This window comes from Camelus ferus, chromosome 17 (assembly GCF_009834535.1).
Source record: "Camelus ferus isolate YT-003-E chromosome 17, BCGSAC_Cfer_1.0, whole genome shotgun sequence".
NCBI classification, from domain to species: Eukaryota; Metazoa; Chordata; class Mammalia; order Artiodactyla; family Camelidae; genus Camelus; species Camelus ferus.
The window spans coordinates 40,065,429-40,083,186 of NC_045712.1; the positions used below are offsets into that span (position 1 = coordinate 40,065,429).

The 17,758-nt window shown below is 36.8% G+C and overlaps 1 protein-coding gene across 1 annotated transcript in view; it reads left to right on the forward strand.

The window, feature by feature from the left end:
* ULK4 (unc-51 like kinase 4) overlaps positions 1-17,758 on the forward strand; it is a 442,995-nt gene that overhangs the window by 11,488 nt on the left and 413,749 nt on the right. The window contains 11 exon segments of the mRNA XM_032459157.1: positions 355-494; positions 2,914-3,076; positions 4,686-4,787; positions 5,348-5,431; positions 7,095-7,170; positions 8,958-9,003; positions 9,005-9,051; positions 9,791-9,903; positions 10,053-10,122; positions 11,475-11,571; positions 15,994-16,098. Of these exon segments, the coding sequence (XP_032315048.1) occupies positions 355-494; positions 2,914-3,076; positions 4,686-4,787; positions 5,348-5,431; positions 7,095-7,170; positions 8,958-9,003; positions 9,005-9,051; positions 9,791-9,903; positions 10,053-10,122; positions 11,475-11,571; positions 15,994-16,098 (1,043 nt within the window).

Consider the following 17,758-nt stretch of genomic DNA (forward strand, 5'->3'; position numbering starts at 1 on the left):
GTGTAATGTGATTAAAGTGCATGGTTTAGGTAAATAACACTAATTTTTGTAGCTGTTCATTTCCTGAGGGATCTGGAGTGAGCAATCAGAGTGATTCTCACTTCAGCCCCCTAGCTTACTTTTTGACCACCTTTCAGACCAAGTAGTTGTTCTCTCTAAGCTGACTCTGGAGCAAGGATGCAGATTTCTGTTAGGGTACTTGGATCACTGTTCATTCACATGTATGTTTACCCTGCCATACTGTTCAGGGGTCTGATTTGATCATGCTTTAGTGCTCAGCTCCCAGTGTGGAACCTCCCAGAGGCACTGTGTAATGTTCGTGACTTAAAGTGGGTAATTTTAATCAACTTCCAGGTGGTTCCTTAGAAATGGTTATCGCTCAAGATGAAAACCTTCCAGAAGATGTTGTGAGAGAATTTGGGATTGACCTAATTACTGGATTACATCATCTCCATCAACTTGGCATTCTCTTTTGTGACATTTCTCCTGGGAAGGTAATTTATGAAAGTTTTGATTTCCTGACTATTTATGGCTTAATTTGATTTCCTGACTATTTGTGTCTTAATTTAGTGCTCCCTCAAAGATGTTTTTATTTTTAGGTACAGTTTTGATCTAGAACATCTTGAAATTTTAAGTTAAATGTTTTTTAAATGAAAGGAATCATACAGTACTGTATGGTTCCTACTTAGGTTCCTACTAAGCTACCTATTGAAGCAGCTTTTAGAATGCGAGGTCTCCCCTTCCTTTCAGGGACTCTTTGAGTAATTACTATTGCCCCTGAGGTGTATTGTGAACAATGAGCTCAGTAGATCCAAAAAATAAGACTCTTCGCTCTTAAATTATAGCACACAGTTATGAGCCATTATTTTAGTTTGATAATGACATTTTTGGCTATGTATGTGTGATGCCTAATATTATGGATCAAATATTTTCTTTTCTGATAAAACTAATTATAACTTAATGTGCTTCAGTGTTGTTGAGTCACAGAACCTGCTTGGTGTCCGAATCTCATTTAGAAGCTGTGTGCCCTGGACAAGTTACCCTTTCCTTCTCTCTGCACCTTAGTTTTCTTGCCTATGATATGGAGATAGACATTGCAGGGAGATGGTGAGGATTACATACTACATTTAGATTAAACTTGTAAGACACTTTTTGGTAGACAGTGTGCTTTCAGTCAGTGGCATCTATTACTCTCTTTATAAGTACATACTCTCAGGGATTGTATGTGTTCCTGATCTGAGTTGCTACTTTTCCTTTGTTAATGTGAACACAATGAAATGAAAAGCTGAACGTTTCCTTGTTAAACGTTACTGTTGGCCATCTGTATAAAAACATAATTAAACCTAAAAACCTCTAAAAAACTATGTAGTGAATAGACATTCTTTGAAATATTCATATACTTAAGTCTATAACCACTTAACTGTGTTATGGCCCTGAAAGCAGCTATAAACAGTCTGTAAATGAATGGTTGCGGCTTTGTTTCAATAAAACTTTATTTTTGGACACTGAAATGCCAATTTCATGTAATTTTCACACATCAAGAAGTATTTATCTTTAATTTTTTTCAACCATTGAGAAATGTCAAAGCCACTCTTAGCTGCTGCTTGTATGAACGTAGGCAGTAGCAGGATTTGGCTCAGAGTCTGGAATATGCCAGCCCTTGTGTGGGAGTTCTTTAATGAGGTCTTGTGTCCGCTACTGGTAGCCGAGGAGCTTCAGGCTGATTTGTAATGTAACCTTTATTCTAGAACTGGGGTTGGCAGAGTTCGGGCAGAATGCCTGTTTCTGAAAACGAAGTTTTACTGGGACACAGCCACACCCTTTCATCTAAGTATTGTCGGTGGTGGCAAACTTGAGTAGTCAGGACAGAGACCTTATGGCTTGCAAAGTCTAAAATATTTACCAACTTAATTTTTTTCCCTGCCCCCTGCTGCTGCTTCTCAATGTGTGTTCCCTGGACTGGCAGCATCAGTTTTACCTGGGACTTGTTAGAAATGCAGGATCTTGGGCCCCGCTCTAGACCTGTTGATTCAGAAACTCTGGGAGTAGGGACTAGATGTTTTTCTCCACAGGGCCTCCAGGTGCTCAAGTTTAAAAGTCACTATTGTGGACTAACAGGCATCCTTAGTATTGGTGGCCAGAAGTTGAGGGTAAACTTTAAATGCTTTTAAAGACCGAAAAGCACCCTCACACACTGCAGAGAGGAAAAGATAAAAGTAATACAACACTGGTTCCTGGCATGATTTCAACAATCAAGAAACAGGTAACTTCTAATCACAAATTACATTAGCCGACTTGAACAGTAACACATGCAGTCACTGTTAAATGCCCTTGGCATCAAGTATAACCTCAATCTTTACATCAATCCGAAGAGTTAAGTATCATTTTTCCTATTTTATAGGTGAGGAGATTGATATTTGCATCAGTTAAGTAAATTCTGCAGGTCAGGGGACCAGTAAGTGGTGAACCTGGGGCTCAAATCTAGATCTTGAACTTCAAAATCCTAGTCTTTCTTAACCCTAAATCATACTTCCTCCTTTGAATAAACAACCCCTTGGAGGTGGGTTTCCAAATCCTGTTTGAACTGTCACTGAGGATTGGTGAATAAAGGTTGTTCCATATATTTTTTTTAAACCTTTCCCCAAAGTCTCTGGTTTCCCTCTGTGGTTATATGATGCATTTATCATATACATCTGAGAAGGGACAATTTAATATTTGATTCTATTATTCAAATGTCAGATTTATTTTTCTTTGGCTTTTTTCTAAATAATTGTAAGCATTTCATTTTCTGAGTTGTGATGAAGTGAGAAAGTCAATACTCCAAGTTCTGTAGTGAGATTCTAAGAGATACTGATGGAAGTGCCAATTGACTTGAACTTGTTTCTGAACACATTTGTTTTTTAAACTTTATAGATCCTTTTGGAAGGGCCCGGCACATTGAAGTTCAGTAATTTTTGCTTGGCCAAAGTGGAAGGTGAAAATTTGGAAGAGTTCTTTGCCTTGGTGGCAGCAGAAGAAGGAGGAGGTGATAGCGGGGAAAACGTACTGAAGAAAAACATGAAAAGTAGAGTCAAAGGTAGGTGCAGAAGCATCAAAGTCAGAGTTCTAGTTGTGGGCAGCCCGAGTCCCACGTAATTATGTTTTTCTGTTTCTGTTTTTGTTTTTTTTGCAGGAGGTGAGAGATTAGGTTTATTTATATACTTATTTATTTATTTACCAGAGGTACTGGGGATTGAACACAGGACCTCATACATGCCAGGCATGCACTCTACCACTGAGCCACACCCTCCTCCCCCAATCATGTGTTAAGGAGATACTGTCCACCTTTGGTTTTGCCAGTCACACATGTATTGAAAATAATAATGACCAGGAGAAGTCCGGGTCTGGGGATGGCTTTGTCCATGGTCTTAAGTTTGTCGTGTGGCTCTGATGCCACTGTAGGGTCCAGGGAACCTTCTGAAAAAGCCTGTGTCTCATCCTTAGCTTTACGTGTCATTGATGACTCATGGAAACATGGCCGAGGGTTGTCTCTCCCTGTTGTATCTGTATCCCCAGCAGGCACAACAGTGTCTGGCACACACTCGTGGCTCCGTAGATACTTAACATTGTGGAGTAGCTGATGTTCTTCAGTGAATGAGGAGTTTTATGAGTGCATCCCTGGGGGAGGTGGTTTTGATGGTGGGAAGGGGCCTGGGCCGTTAGACCGCTGTACTTGAAAAGTGTGAAGTGTTATTTCTTAGACCAGAACTTTTCATAGAAGTGGTGAAGGTGTTTTTCCCTCAACTTCCCTGGGCAGGTACTTGAGACTTCAGGAGCACGGAAGCCCGTGCAGTCTCACTGTGAAGCAAAGGGCAATGTGAGGGAGGGCATCATTCCTGGGCTTGGTGGTCCTGGGGCCCCGGATGAGAACAATGAGGGAAAGGGATGGGAGCAGCCGGTTAACTATAGGCATCAAAAATAGGAGTGAAGGAAATTTAAGTTTCAGGGCCGGTCTCGCAGTAAGATTTCATGCCCAAGAAGAGGGCTTTTTAAATCCCCAAATACCATTCCATAGTATGGCATTTTATAAAAAGGAATATTGCAGACTCTGCTTTTATTACAGAAAACAAGGAGGGTGGTATATTTCAGAAATGTATATTTGATACATTCCCCTTTCGTAAGGGGAAGGGGACTGTGTTGTAGAGAAATGAGTCAGTTTCTAGCAGATATGCTCAGTTACTTCTGAGGTTAATCTAGGAATAGTCTCCGTGATGAGGATACTTCATCTCTTTGACCAAGAATGGAGGACGCCCTTGTGGGGGGCTTGGAAATCTCAGTCTAAGTATGTTGATGATCAAGGCACTTGAAATAAACTCCTTCCCTCTTGACATCTGCTGCTGGCTGGGTGTCGTGGTGGGCTTGAGGGTGGCTCTCTGGAAGTGGTGCTCAGGCACGAAGAGTCCTCTAACGTTGGTGTTGACCTGAGACAGTGGGGACTTTACTGAACTTAAATTTCTAGTCAGGGAGGACAGACAGACATGAACACTCAACAACTATTACTGGAGCGCCTACTGAGTGTTGGGCAGGGGGCCTGGGCATCCTGGCCCCCTCACCTGGTCTCTCTCCTCACTGGTCTCTCTTAGGTGGATGAGTGTTGGGAACAGTACAAATGACTGACGAAGCTGTTCTTTATCCTTTGTTTTTAGGATCTCTTACTTACACAGCTCCAGAAATTGTGAAGGGTACCGACTTCTCCGTCACCAGTGACCTCTGGTCTCTGGGCTGTCTGCTCTATGAAATGTTCTCAGGTAAATACTTTCTGGTTAAGTTGAAAATCAGAGCTAGACACATACACATAAAAGTTAAGTCTGTAGTTTCGCAAGTAGTTGACCTGTAAGATGTGAAAAAGCTGGTGTTTCTGAATTTTTCTATGTGCTGATTTTGGCTGAATTGCTTGGTGTCTAGGCAACTGCAGATTTTTAGGAACGTCTGACGTGGAGGTATTTTTCATGATAATAATTTGGAATATTGAAATATGTCCAACTATTAAAAACTATTAGTAGAAAAATCTTATAAAGGTACCTGTAGACTAATTATGAGTCCAATGGCCTATGTAGCCCTTGGATCCTGGTAATTAAGTGGTCTATAAGTGAATTTGTGTATTTGTTAGGATGAGAAATGTTGAATTATCAAAATATAGAAATATATAGACAATGTGCCTGGTAGGCACTAGGCATTTAGTAATTACTGTTATATACATATTTTTTTCCTGTAAATTAAGTAACCCTGAACTATCTGTAGTTGAGATTTATTAAGAGTTATTGGTGATAACAAACTGTTGTTTAGTTTTGCATTTTCATGTTTTCAGGAAAGCCTCCATTTTTCTCAGAAAGTTTATCAGAATTAATTGAAAAGATTTTTTATGACGATCCTTTGCCACCTATTCCAAAAGGTAGGATTTTTATTACAAATGGAGTTAATTTCCTTTCTACACTGACTAAAGGTGCACTTTTATCCAGAAGTGTTTTTATTGATTCATGATGCCTCAAATTTATATTTTATAGATATTCACAAACTGATACTTTTAGAAATGTTAGCATTCCCTTTGCAGTTTTTTAAAAGATACTGGAATGGAAAAGAAAGCACTACTGATAGTTTCCCTCATTTAAAAATACAAATTATTTTGTGCTCCTGTGTCAGAAGAAGTCTGGTTTAAAGATTTAAAATACTCGCAGCTTTTATGTCTTTTGTGTGTGTTCCTGTGTACGTACCATTTACGTAATACATACTCAAGTCCTGTGTAGTTATTTCTATTTAGTATTTGATTAGGAACAAATTAGGCATTTCTCAGTCCTTACCTCGATGAGTCAGAATGCTACCCTGACAAGTTTTTACATTTAAGCTAGATACACTTGTAGTATTTCTGAAGTGTTGGAAATTTAATCATGCAAATTGTAATTAATGTAACAGTCTACCATTAACAATTTTAAGGAAAGAAAAGAAGGTACAAACATCATAGAACACTTGGCTGTGCACCACAAAAGACGTGAATCTTAAGACACAAAAATGAAAACAGGACTTTGAAAAATATGGTTGTGAGTGCTTAAAAGAAAAAAAAAAATCGGAAGTAATTAATGGAAGAAATAGAATACAGAATATTCTCAGTATTTTAAGAATCATCCTAAGTGAAAAAACAAAATACTTGATATTTTGAAAATAGTTTATATTTCTTAAAACAAAAACTATTTCTTTTTTATTAAATTTATATTAGTTTTTTGTAGAAATCAGTCATTTCAGTTCCTTCTAATGATAACTTCTGATTTTTTTTTTTGTTTTGTTTTAAATACAGTATTGTTTGTTTTCTCCTCTAAGTTAAAGATTTTTTTCTTTTGTTTTAAATACAACGTTGATCATTGTTTTCTCCTGTAGGTTAAAGGGAAGAGAAATCTGAGAATGAAAGTATCAGAGGGGTCTGGTCAGGACAGCACTGGTGGCCCCAGTGTAATTATTTCACAAGGGTCTTCATCAGACTGTGGCCACAGTGCCCAATAGCGCCATCTGTTTTGATGGCTTTGGCCATGGTCTTCATGGCCGCTTTTACCCATAGGACTGATAATCAGACCACGGAATATATCTGTCTGATACAGAAAGACGAAACACTTGGAGATTAATGGAATTGGACAATATCATAATAATATGACTATTTTCCTGTTTAAAAAAATCTCTAAAGAGGGATTGTGAGTACTCTAATCACAGTGTATTCTAAAGCAAACCTGGTCAAGTTAAGAATGCCTCAGATGATGAGGCATAATTAATAGTTGAAGACAAGGGTTGAGTTTGTCAGGCTGGTGACCCTTGCTGGAGCTGTTCAATAAAAAGGTTCAGAGGTTAGTCAGAACTTAGTTTTTGAGATTTATGTTTTCTTGTAGTTCAGGAAAACTATTTTTTATTTGCTCTCCCAACCCCCAGCATTAAATAGAGGCTGAAATTAATATATTCAGTGTTCTCTTAAAAATAATTCATGTGCTTAAAATACTGTTGCTTTAAATGTTGATGTTGAGTATGTATTCAATTACTTACCACTTTTTTTTTTCTTTTTGGGTATTTGTGTATAGATCCTTCTCTTCCTAAAGCTTCTTCAGATTTTATTAATTTGCTTGATGGTTTACTTCAAAAAGATCCTCAGAAAAGGTATGTATGGATTGTGTTTTAAGATGAATGAAGAGTGGAATCATTTTTTTCTTATAGTACTTCTAAAATGGTGCTGTTCTTAATATACAAAGCTGTTCAAATTATCTTTTTTTTGAAAAAAAAAAATCTGAGTTTACATTGAGTGTTCTGTTTGGGAATTGAAAAAGTCAGTTTCTCTTTTAGTGTAGCAAACAGTTGCCTCATAGGCTGACAGATTTTTTTGTAACTCCTAAATCCAGGAAGTACATTTTTTTTTCCCCACTGTGGATTTCAGGCTAAAACTGTGTTAGACTACTGAACCAGGGATGTTAGTGTCAAGACACTTAATATAACGTATTTTAATGTGGTGATTATATGATGATCTTGTCATACTGGGGGTATCACATGACAGGATGATAGCAGTGAATTTTCCTCGAAGTGTTGGCAGAAAGTTAGATAGCCTTCTGCTATGGAGTCGGGGAGAACAGGAAGGAGTGGGGAGTAGGGAGGGAGGGGGGTCTCCCTGCCAGGAGACAAGAGAAACTGGTTTTCCACTTCTAGTTCTGCCATTAGGTAACTGGACGTTTTAGGCAAGTATTTGGGGTCTCTGCTTCAGAGTGTTAAAAGAAGAATAAAATTAGTGTCGCATGTAATGTATCTTCATTAAATGTGAGGAGAAAAACTGCAGAAGGAAATGTTGGTTCTAATGTAAGTTGTAAGACGCTCCTATGCTTACAATAGAATGCTTTTAGGATTAGTGTTATTTTGGTGGGTAATCCTCCAGACATCTTTTGATACAATACAAATATACTTTATTTTATTTAGGACTTAATTATGTCCATGTATTTCTATCCCAGTATTAAATACTTTTTTGCATAAACTGAGGCCATTCCATAACCTAGTTTTTTCTCTTTTTATGTCTGCTTAGTCATTGTAAATGGCTGCTGAATGTTCGTGCGATAACCTGTAATAACATTTATGGATGTTCTTAATTTAGATAAAATTAAGCATTTAAGGATGCTTCTTAATTTAGAATATCCTACACACTGCTACAGTAAATATCCTTTTGTCTGCTTTTGTTGTTATGGTTCACTTAGGCAGTCATCTCATTTGGATAAATCTCTCAAAGTGGAGTTCCTGGCCAAAGACTCAGAATATTAAAAAGCTTGGTACTTTTGCTGCATCTTAGGAACGTGGGCTGGTTTCTACTTACAGCAATATGAGAAAGTTCCTTCCTTCCCATTGTTACCTACAATGGGCTGTTGATCTTACAAATTTTTGCCAATCGGATAGATGAAAAAGGAATTCCATTTGTTAGTAATTTTAATTGTTAGTGAATTTTAGGAGCCCTTTGTATGGAAGGGATATTACATGTGGTTGCAGATTCTTTATCATTTGTATGTTAATTTTGATCAAAGTAGTTTTTATTTTAGTACAGGAATTTTGAATAATTAATCAGATAGAAATTTTTTTTTTTAAATTTTAATTAGGCTTAACCATTCTGAGTTTGAGTACACCTTGGGTATACTTTGTTAGTAGTAAAACTTAATGCTTTGAAAGTGAGTCTGGGTTTTAGATGTGGCCTAAAGTCATTTCAATGTGGGTGAACTAGTTAGATAACATTTTGACTCCTAAACAGATTATGTATAGTCATGGTAAGCTTGTTTATTTCTGAATGAAGTTCTAAAAGTGAAGTTCCAAAAAAGAACGTGTGAAACAAATCTGATACATGTAATTGGAACATGTCCTGGGAATACTCCATGGTGAATCATGTTAAAATAGAATTTTACCATTTATGTTTTGTAAAGATTCACTTGGGCAGGCCTGCTGCAGCATTCTTTTTGGAAGGATGCTTCTCACTAGAAAAGATCAGGATTCAAGCACCGAGGATTCCAACATGAGGTTGTATATGCTTATTTTTATGTGTGGGGCATGATTATTAAACACTTGTTCCATTACTGTTCTGTTCTTGCAGCATCAATGACATGAATTTCTATGCTTTCATTAACAGAGAATCAAGCTTGTATTTAATTAAGGGTTGCTTAAGGAGTTTAGTCATGACATTTAGTGTTCTTGATTTTGCTCATTTTCTGGTCATTCCTTCTCCAGCCAGTGATTTGGTATGGTAGTTGTTAGTCCTATTCACCTGGCTTCTGTCCCTCTCTGAGTTTTAGGCACTGGCCAGAAGCTACTGCTATCTCCCAACCAGCTGCTGCAGGATTATCTGGGGCCTGGGGCAAGACAAAACGGAAAGAGAAAAATTAAAAACTAGATTTCTCCTGCTCTAACCCTTGTGTGGGGGGTGGTGCCCTTTGCTGTTCTTGGAATAGAAACAGGGCTTCTCTTGGGGCTCCTGTCTGTACTTGCTGCCTCTGAGTCCAGGCAATACTGGAAGGGGAAGAATAAAAGGGAAACTTGCTTCTGTTTATTTTTCAAAGATAAGGTTTGTAGATTCTTAGTACAATGCCTTGCTTGTAGTAAGTGCTCATTTGCTACTCAGTGAAAAATACTACTTTTCCGACTCCAAAATTTTCCCAAAGTTCATGTGTAATTTAAGTCCCAACCTCCTGTTGAACACAGAATGCTACAGAAAATGGAGTAGTAAGTTTGATTGTGTTGGCTTTTTCCTGACGAATGGCAGAAATGTAGAGTATCCTGGGTTCCAAGATTCCAAGGAGCTTCTGAAGAGTCCTCAGAGTGGACAGGCGAGAGGGGAGAAGAGCGGCCAGCAGCTCAGTCACTCCTTCCGCCTAGGTGAGCTTTCAGCTGGCACTGTCGCGCTGCTCGGCATGCTGTCACTGAGAGTTCCTGGATTCATGTTCTCTCTCTCTCTCAAATCTCTGCATTATTCCCTGCTCGTATTTTGATGCCATCATGGATAACGCTGGACTTTGCTGCCACAGAAAATCCATCTGAGTTGCAGCCTAAGAGTACTCTTGGGGGTCAGCTGAGTGAGTCCATGTTTCTTCTCAGGTAAGTGAAATAACAGCAGTAAGGAATGAAATGAAAGTTAAATTGGGAGATGAAAGTTAAATCTTCTTAGTATCTGTTGTCTTGGCGGCAAACCGTGTTACACAGACATGAAGGACAGGGATAGATGCCAAATTCCAGTTCTCACTGTCTGCTTTCCAAGTTGTTATTAGGCGCTGGCCAGTGAAATATAGAGTTTGCTATGTATTTTTACAAAATATTAACCAAACATCCTTAACGTTTCCTATTTATAAGGGTTAAAACTTCTTCATTTTGTACTTTCACATCAAACAGAATTGAATTTAAAATTCCAGAAGTCCAGCTTCTTTTATTTAGATAAAGACTTAACAGAAAGGAGCAGGTTGTGTATTTCTTTAAACATTTTATCTGGGAGGCTTCAACAGTACTTGTAATTATTGAAATAATAAAGTCAGAATGGTATTTTAAAGTGATTAAAACCAATATGTTTACAATTTTAATGTGTATAAATATTAAGTGTTATAGTTTATTCATAGCTTTAGACTCATAGAGAAAGTTTCATGACATAGGGGTTATTATGATAAACTAAAATTTCCTGATTTGTTTTACCTGTACTTAAATATAAAGTATGTTAAATTTATCTATACACATCTTAGGCATTTTAAATTCAGTTTTTAAAAGAACTTTGTACAGCTTCTCGTATATTTTGTGACCTAAGTAAATACATGTTTAACGAATGAATAAAAAGACAAGTTGAAAGTGGAGTGAGAATCCTGTTATTGGGGAGATTGAAGGAATTGATCAAAAAAGACCTAATGATCTGAAGGGAAGAATTTCTTAAAATACGTAAAACTCAAAATCAGAGACCCAGGTGTAATGGAGTGGCCCATAGAGCAGCCTTTGATAAGTCTAGGAGGGATCATTAAAAATAGATGCAGATTTGTTATTTAAGTAGATACTAAGGTAATTTTCCAATTCAAACATTTTCTGAAATAAAATTATAAATATTTCCCATGCTTTGTAGAATATCTGATCTGCTTTATTACATTAATCCTGCTGGACCAGCAGACATTAAAGACATAATAAAATCAGTATTTTAAGATTTCTAGTTAAAACAGAATATACTGAATATAGCATAGAAGCTGTAAATAAAAGAAATAATTATCCATGAAATTACTTCAAAAACAGTTGCAAATATATATATATATATATAATATATATAAACACAAATTAGAGTTTAAACATTTTTCTATATGAGATCACATAGAAACATCATATTCTACCATTTTCCGTGAGATGTGTTTTTTTCCCAGGGAAGAGTAAACAGAGGATAAAGTCTCTGAAATCTGAATGTTACCTGTTGTGCGTTTTTTCAGTTCTCGTCCTACTCCGCGAACTAGCACTGCAGTGGTGTTAAGTCCCGGTGAGAATATTACTCAGAATTCACCACAGAAGGCTTCTCCTTTGACCAAGGTGAGCAGAGATGGAATTTTTTTTTTTTTTTTTACATAAGATGTACAGACTGAGAAGAATAATTGCAAATTAATCTCTGAACTGTGTTTGAAATTGCAAAATGTACAGCTAGGTCATCTTCCTTGATTATCATTGGTTTTTCTAGTAAGTACTGTTAGGAGAGGTGCTTCATAGTTATATTTTGATAACAGTTTTATTGAGATATTATTGACATACCACGTAATTCACCCATTTAAAAGCATATGATTCAGGGGCTTTTTAGCCTACTTAGAGTTACGCAGTCAGCACCACAGTCACTTTCAGAATGTTCTCATCATCCCACAAAGAAAAGCTGTACCCATTAGCAGTCACTGCTATTTTCTTCCCGTTTCTCTGCCCTCTTGTCCTAGGCAACCACTAATCTACTCCCTATCTTTATAAATTTGCCTATCCTGGATATTTTATATAAAATGGAATTACACAGTATGTGATCTTCTGTGACTGGCTTTTTTCACTCAGTATTTTAAGATTCATCCAAACTGTAGTGTGTCAGTATTATATTCCTTTTTGTTGCTCAGTAATAATTCTGTTGTATGTACCACATTTTATTTTTCCATTTATCAGTTTGTGGACATTTGGCTTGTTTCTGTCTTTTTGCTATTACAAATAATGCTGTTATGAATGTTTGTGTACATTTTTGTGTGGGTGTGTGTTTTAATTTCTTTTTATATCCATGGGACTGGAAATGCTGCATCGTATGCTAACCCTGTTCAACCTTTTGAAGAAATGCCAAATTGTTTTCTAAAGCAGCTGCACCATTTTGCATTCTGACCAGCACCCTATGAGGGTTCCAGTTTTTACACACCCTTACCAAAACTTGTTACTGTCTTTTTTTAAATTGTGATAAACTATACGTTACATAAAACTTACCTTTTTAACCCTTTTAAGCATGGCGTTAAGTCCACTTACATTGTTACGCAACCATCACCAGTACTCATTCCCTACACCCCTTGACTTTCTGCCTCTATGAATTTGCCTAGCAACCTTATATAAGTGGAATCATACAATATTTGTCCTTTTGTATCTGCCTTATTTCACTTAGCATAATGTCTTCATGGTCCATCCACGTTGTGGCATGTGTCGATTTCATTCCTTTTTTAAGGCTGAATAATACTCCATTGTGTGAATGTACCAATTTCTTCATCTTTCGATGGACACTTTGGTTGCTTCAACCTTTTGGCTATTGTGAATAGTGTTGCATGGTCTTTTTGATTATAGTTATCCTAGCGAGATGTGAAATTTTATCTCACTGTGGTGTTGATTTTCATTTTTCTATTGGCTAGTGATGAGCATTTTTTTCATGTGCTTATTGGCCAGTTGCCTATCTTCTTTGAAAGAATGTCTATTCGAACTTTTTGCTCATTATTGGGTTGTAGGCATTCTTTGTATATCTTAGATAAATGATTTTGAAATGACTCCCATTCTGTGGGTTTTCCTTTCACTTCTTGTTGGTGTCCTCTGAAGCACAAAAGTTTTTAATTTTGATGTGGTCCAGATTATCTTTTGTGTGTGTGTTATTGCCTGTGCTCCTGATGTCATAATTCAGAAACCATGGCCTACTCTAAGGTTGTGAAGTTTACGCCTATGCTTAGCAGGTAAATTTAGATCTTTAACCCATTTTTGGTTAGTTTTTGTATATGGCATGAGGTAGGGGGCCCAGCTTGTTTGTTTTACATGTGAATGTCCAGTTGTCTCAGTGCCATTTGTTGAGAAGACTCTTCCACCATTTCATTGACTTGGCATTCCTGTGAAATATCAACTGTAAATGTGAAGGTTTATTTCTGGACTTTGAGTTCTATGCCATTGATCTGTATGTCTTTCCTTATGCTAGTAGCACACTGTCTTAATTGTGGTGGCTTTTTAGTAGGTTTTGAAATTACAAAGTATGATTCCTGACTTTATTCTTCTTGAGCGTTTTTTAGTTTTTGGCTCTCCTGGGTCTCTTGCATTTTCCTATGAATTTTAGGATCAGTTGGTCAGTTTCTGCAAAGAAGCCAGCTAGGATTATGATAGCAATTGTGTTATTGTGTTGAATCTCTAGGGCAGTGTGGGAGTATTGCCATGCTAACAGTATCAAGTTTTCCTCCAAGAGCATAGGATCTTTATTATTAGGTTTCCTTTGTGTGTGTGTGTTTTAAAATTTATTTTGTGTTCAAGTGTAGTTGATTTACAATGTTAGTTCCAGGTGTATAGCAAAATGATTCAGTTATACATATACATACATACATATTTTTTCAGATTCTTTTCCATTTTGTTATTACAAGAAATTGAATATAGTTTCTTATGCCATACAGTAGGTCCTTTTTGTTTATTTTATATATATTAATTACCTGTCAATCCCAAACTCCTAATTTATCCCTCTCCCACCCTTTCTTCTTTGGTAACCATAGTTTGTTTTCTATGTCCATGAGTCTATTTTTGGTTTGGAATTAGAATTTGTATCATTTTTTTCTTAGATTCCACGTAAGCAGTATCATACAATATTTGTCTTTTTCTGACTTACTTCACTTAATACGATCTCTAGGTCCACCCATGTTGCTGCAAATGGCATTATTTCATTCTCTTATGTCAGAGTAGTATTCCATTGTATATATATACCACATCTTCATCTGTTCATCTGTCGATGGACATTTAGGTCTTTTCCATGTCTTGGCTATTGTAAATAGTGCTGCTATTGAAATCTTCTTTAATTTCAATCACAGTTTTGAGTGCAGACACATTTTTGAATTAAAATTTTTTCAAGTTATCTTTTATTGTACTTACTGCTTGGTGGATGTAATTGCTTTTAGTTGTTACTGTAATTTTTATGTAATGTGAAATGCATTTGAACCATGTGAAACTTAATTCTGCATTGAAATGAAATGTAAATAGGTTATAATAAAATCTCACTGTGCTAATAATTCATTATATGTGAGATAGAAAATCAGTGTAAAGGTAAAAAATGCATTCTGAAATGTGATAGATGTTGAATTTCTTCTACCAGATGTTTATTGTAGAGGAGTGTATGTAATCCTTTTGAGAATACTTAACAAATTAATAACTATATTTGCTATTATAGAAACATAATTATAATTACACAAATGTTAATAAATACTATAAGGGAGTTTTATAATTTTTAAAATGATACATTTTTATTCAATTAAAATTACTTAATTACAGAACACTTGAAATATGTAGAAGAGTTGTTCCCTTCTTCTATACATACATGTTCATTTTTCAGCAAGAAAACAATTTTATAATGTAATTTTTTTTGGTTAGTAAGTCTTCACTGTTTTTGATCACTGTATTCCTGAGCACTTCATTTTATTCAAGTTTATTTTTTGCTATTGTGAATGGGATGTTACATTTTTATAACCTGCTATTTGTGCATACATTCAGTTTATATATATGAAATTAATATATAATATATAAGCATATAATAAATATACTTTTCTAATTGGTCTACTTTACCAATTCTTAGATTATTTTTTCACTGTTTTTCAGTTGATTTCATTTTGGCTTTTCTTTCAAGTCTTTCTGTTGTAAAAGTCCGTGTTCTTTAACCATTTTTTTTTTTTTTTTACAAGTTTCTTCCTTTACATATTCCTCACGTGTTTCTTATATGTTTATCTTTTAAGTTGCAAAGGAACTTGATCAGCTCATGCCCCTACCTCAGTTTTGAGTAATACCTTTTTCTACTTATCTTTCACATGGCTGATTTGGTTTTCTGGTTAGCAGTTTGTTGGTCAGTGTTTCAGTGGAAGTTCTTAATGCATAAATCCTTTTTTTTTTTTTTTTTCTGCTATGAAATAGTAAGGCATAGCACTGGGAATAAAAGTTGTGTTTAAGGAGAGCACAAAGAAACATCTCAGGAATAACGGATGGCGAACATCTGGTTAATCGTTTTCATTATGTGTCAACTCCACTTTAATTAGGTTTAATACTTGAAAGGTCAGTACTTCAGTCTGAAATGTTTTTATGCTGTAATTTTAACTTCATATTGAATATTCTGTGAAGCAGGAATAAACTGATTAATGTTTGATGGATGAAAGATTAAAACCATGCTGGTAATTGAAAATCTGATTTGCTTCACTGTAGTTTAGAAAATCAAACTATAGAAGGTCTGTTTTCTAGTCCTATCCGGCCTTCGTGGTAAACATGAGCAAGTACTCTCTCTGAGCCTTGTGTTTTTCATCTGTAAAAAATGGGGATACTGATGCACAAGATTTAGGACTTGTGTGAAGATCAGATGAGACTGTCTGTGGAAGCGGTTTGAGTAGCAGTGGAGGCCCGTTGACACAGGTGACCTTTCTCAGTGGTGTCTGCTCAGCATCTTATTAGCTCTGTCTTTTAAAGCTTGTCCCTGGTCACAGAAACAAAGTCGAGCTTTTGTTACTCTTTCAGGTTGCCAGTGGGCAGCTGAGTCAACAGGACCTGGAGTCCCAGATGAGAGAGCTCATTTACACAGACTCAGATCTTGTCGTCACCCCAATTCTCGACAATCCCAAGGTGCGGAAAGACGCCCGAACAACCGAGGGCCGAAATCTGTGTGGTGTCTTCATTCCCAGTGCCCTCTCCCTTGTATTCTTGCCAGTTCCTCTTGTCTGCTTTTATTTCATTCGTGTGACACGTCTACGTTTGTAACTCCCACCCTGTCTGTAACCCTCTTTTCCTCCTGCATCACTTTCTGCTTCACTGGAGTGATAAGGTTTCTTCCTCCTCGGCAGCAGCTCTGCCTCCCACCAGTTCATGGGCTGAGGAGCCCATGCTGACTTGTAGACCTCAGACCTTAGCCTCAGTCCCTTCATTTCTCCATAGTACTAGGCAAATCACTCCAAACATTCTCGTCACTGATGCTGTGAAGGCAGATGTCAGCGAGCAGTGTTCACCAGGCTGGGGTGGGCTGGCAGGTCACATGGAGACCACACCCTCTCGTGGGCTGTCAGGGCTGCACGGTCGATGGTGGGCAGTCATGGTTACAGTGCACTTGTAACCCTATGTGATTTTTGTTGCCTCACATTTTCGGAATGCAGTACTGTATTTCTAGGGAATGATTACGCTCCTTAAACAAAACCTAGTTTTTCAGCATTCCTCTGTTTTCTATTCATTTCCAGTCTCCGGCCCACTTACATTTCACCACCTATCCTCTATTTTGATTTTCTTGCTTCCTTTTTTCGTAAGTGTCTGTTTTCTTAATTGATGTCTGTTTCCTCTCATCTCACTGGGGAACATTACTACAGTTGAGAACAAATGGGTTCTTGGATATATGTTTATTTATTGACTAGGTAGACAACATTTAATGTAGATTATGCAGCTATTTTTCATAATGTAGCTATTTCTTATTATGAGTTATCTGGCAGAGTACCTGTATACTATGCCAAATTTAATGTCTAATGGAGCTTTTTCCCAGTGGAACTTCCAGAACAATTTGTGCTATCTTTTGACCATATTCTCCGTTTCTTTCTTTTTATAGCCATAGTTGTTCTTGGGAAACCCTAGTTTTTTAAAAAAATTTTTTATTCTGAACTAATTTTAGACTTACAGAAAAAGGGTTCAAAAATAGTAGCAGTCCTGTTTACCTTTTGCCCAGCTTCTCCTAATGTTAATATTGTAGAAAAACATAGGATGTTAGCAAAACTAGGAAATTACCCTGAGTACAGTGCTGCTAACTAAACTACCGAACTCACTCGAATTTTACTGGTTGTGGCACTCATGTCCCTTTTCCGTTCGAGGATCCCACATCTCGGTTTTTAGGCCTCATTAGTTTCCTACAGTCTGTCCTTGTCTTTCATGGTCTTGTGGTAATTTCTCATTCTTTCCTTGTCTTTCATGATGTTGACACTTTGAAGAGTACTGGACAAGTATTTTGTAAAATGTCTCTCAATTTGGGTTTGTCTAAGCATTTCTGAGTTAGAATGAGGTTATATGTTTTAGGCAAGAACACTACCAGCGAACATTTGAAAAATGCTGTATAGAGGGATATTGGAGAGGTTAGAAATAGAAATGATGGTTGCATTTTAAAATTAAAGTCTCAAATTGAAGTTCCCCAGCTATTCCAAATTCACTGACCCAGGTACCACACATTTCGTTCACTTTCCTCAAGAAAATCATATGCTTGTTAATTCATGGAGTAGTATCTTCTCTAATTCAACCATCAAGTCCTAACCCT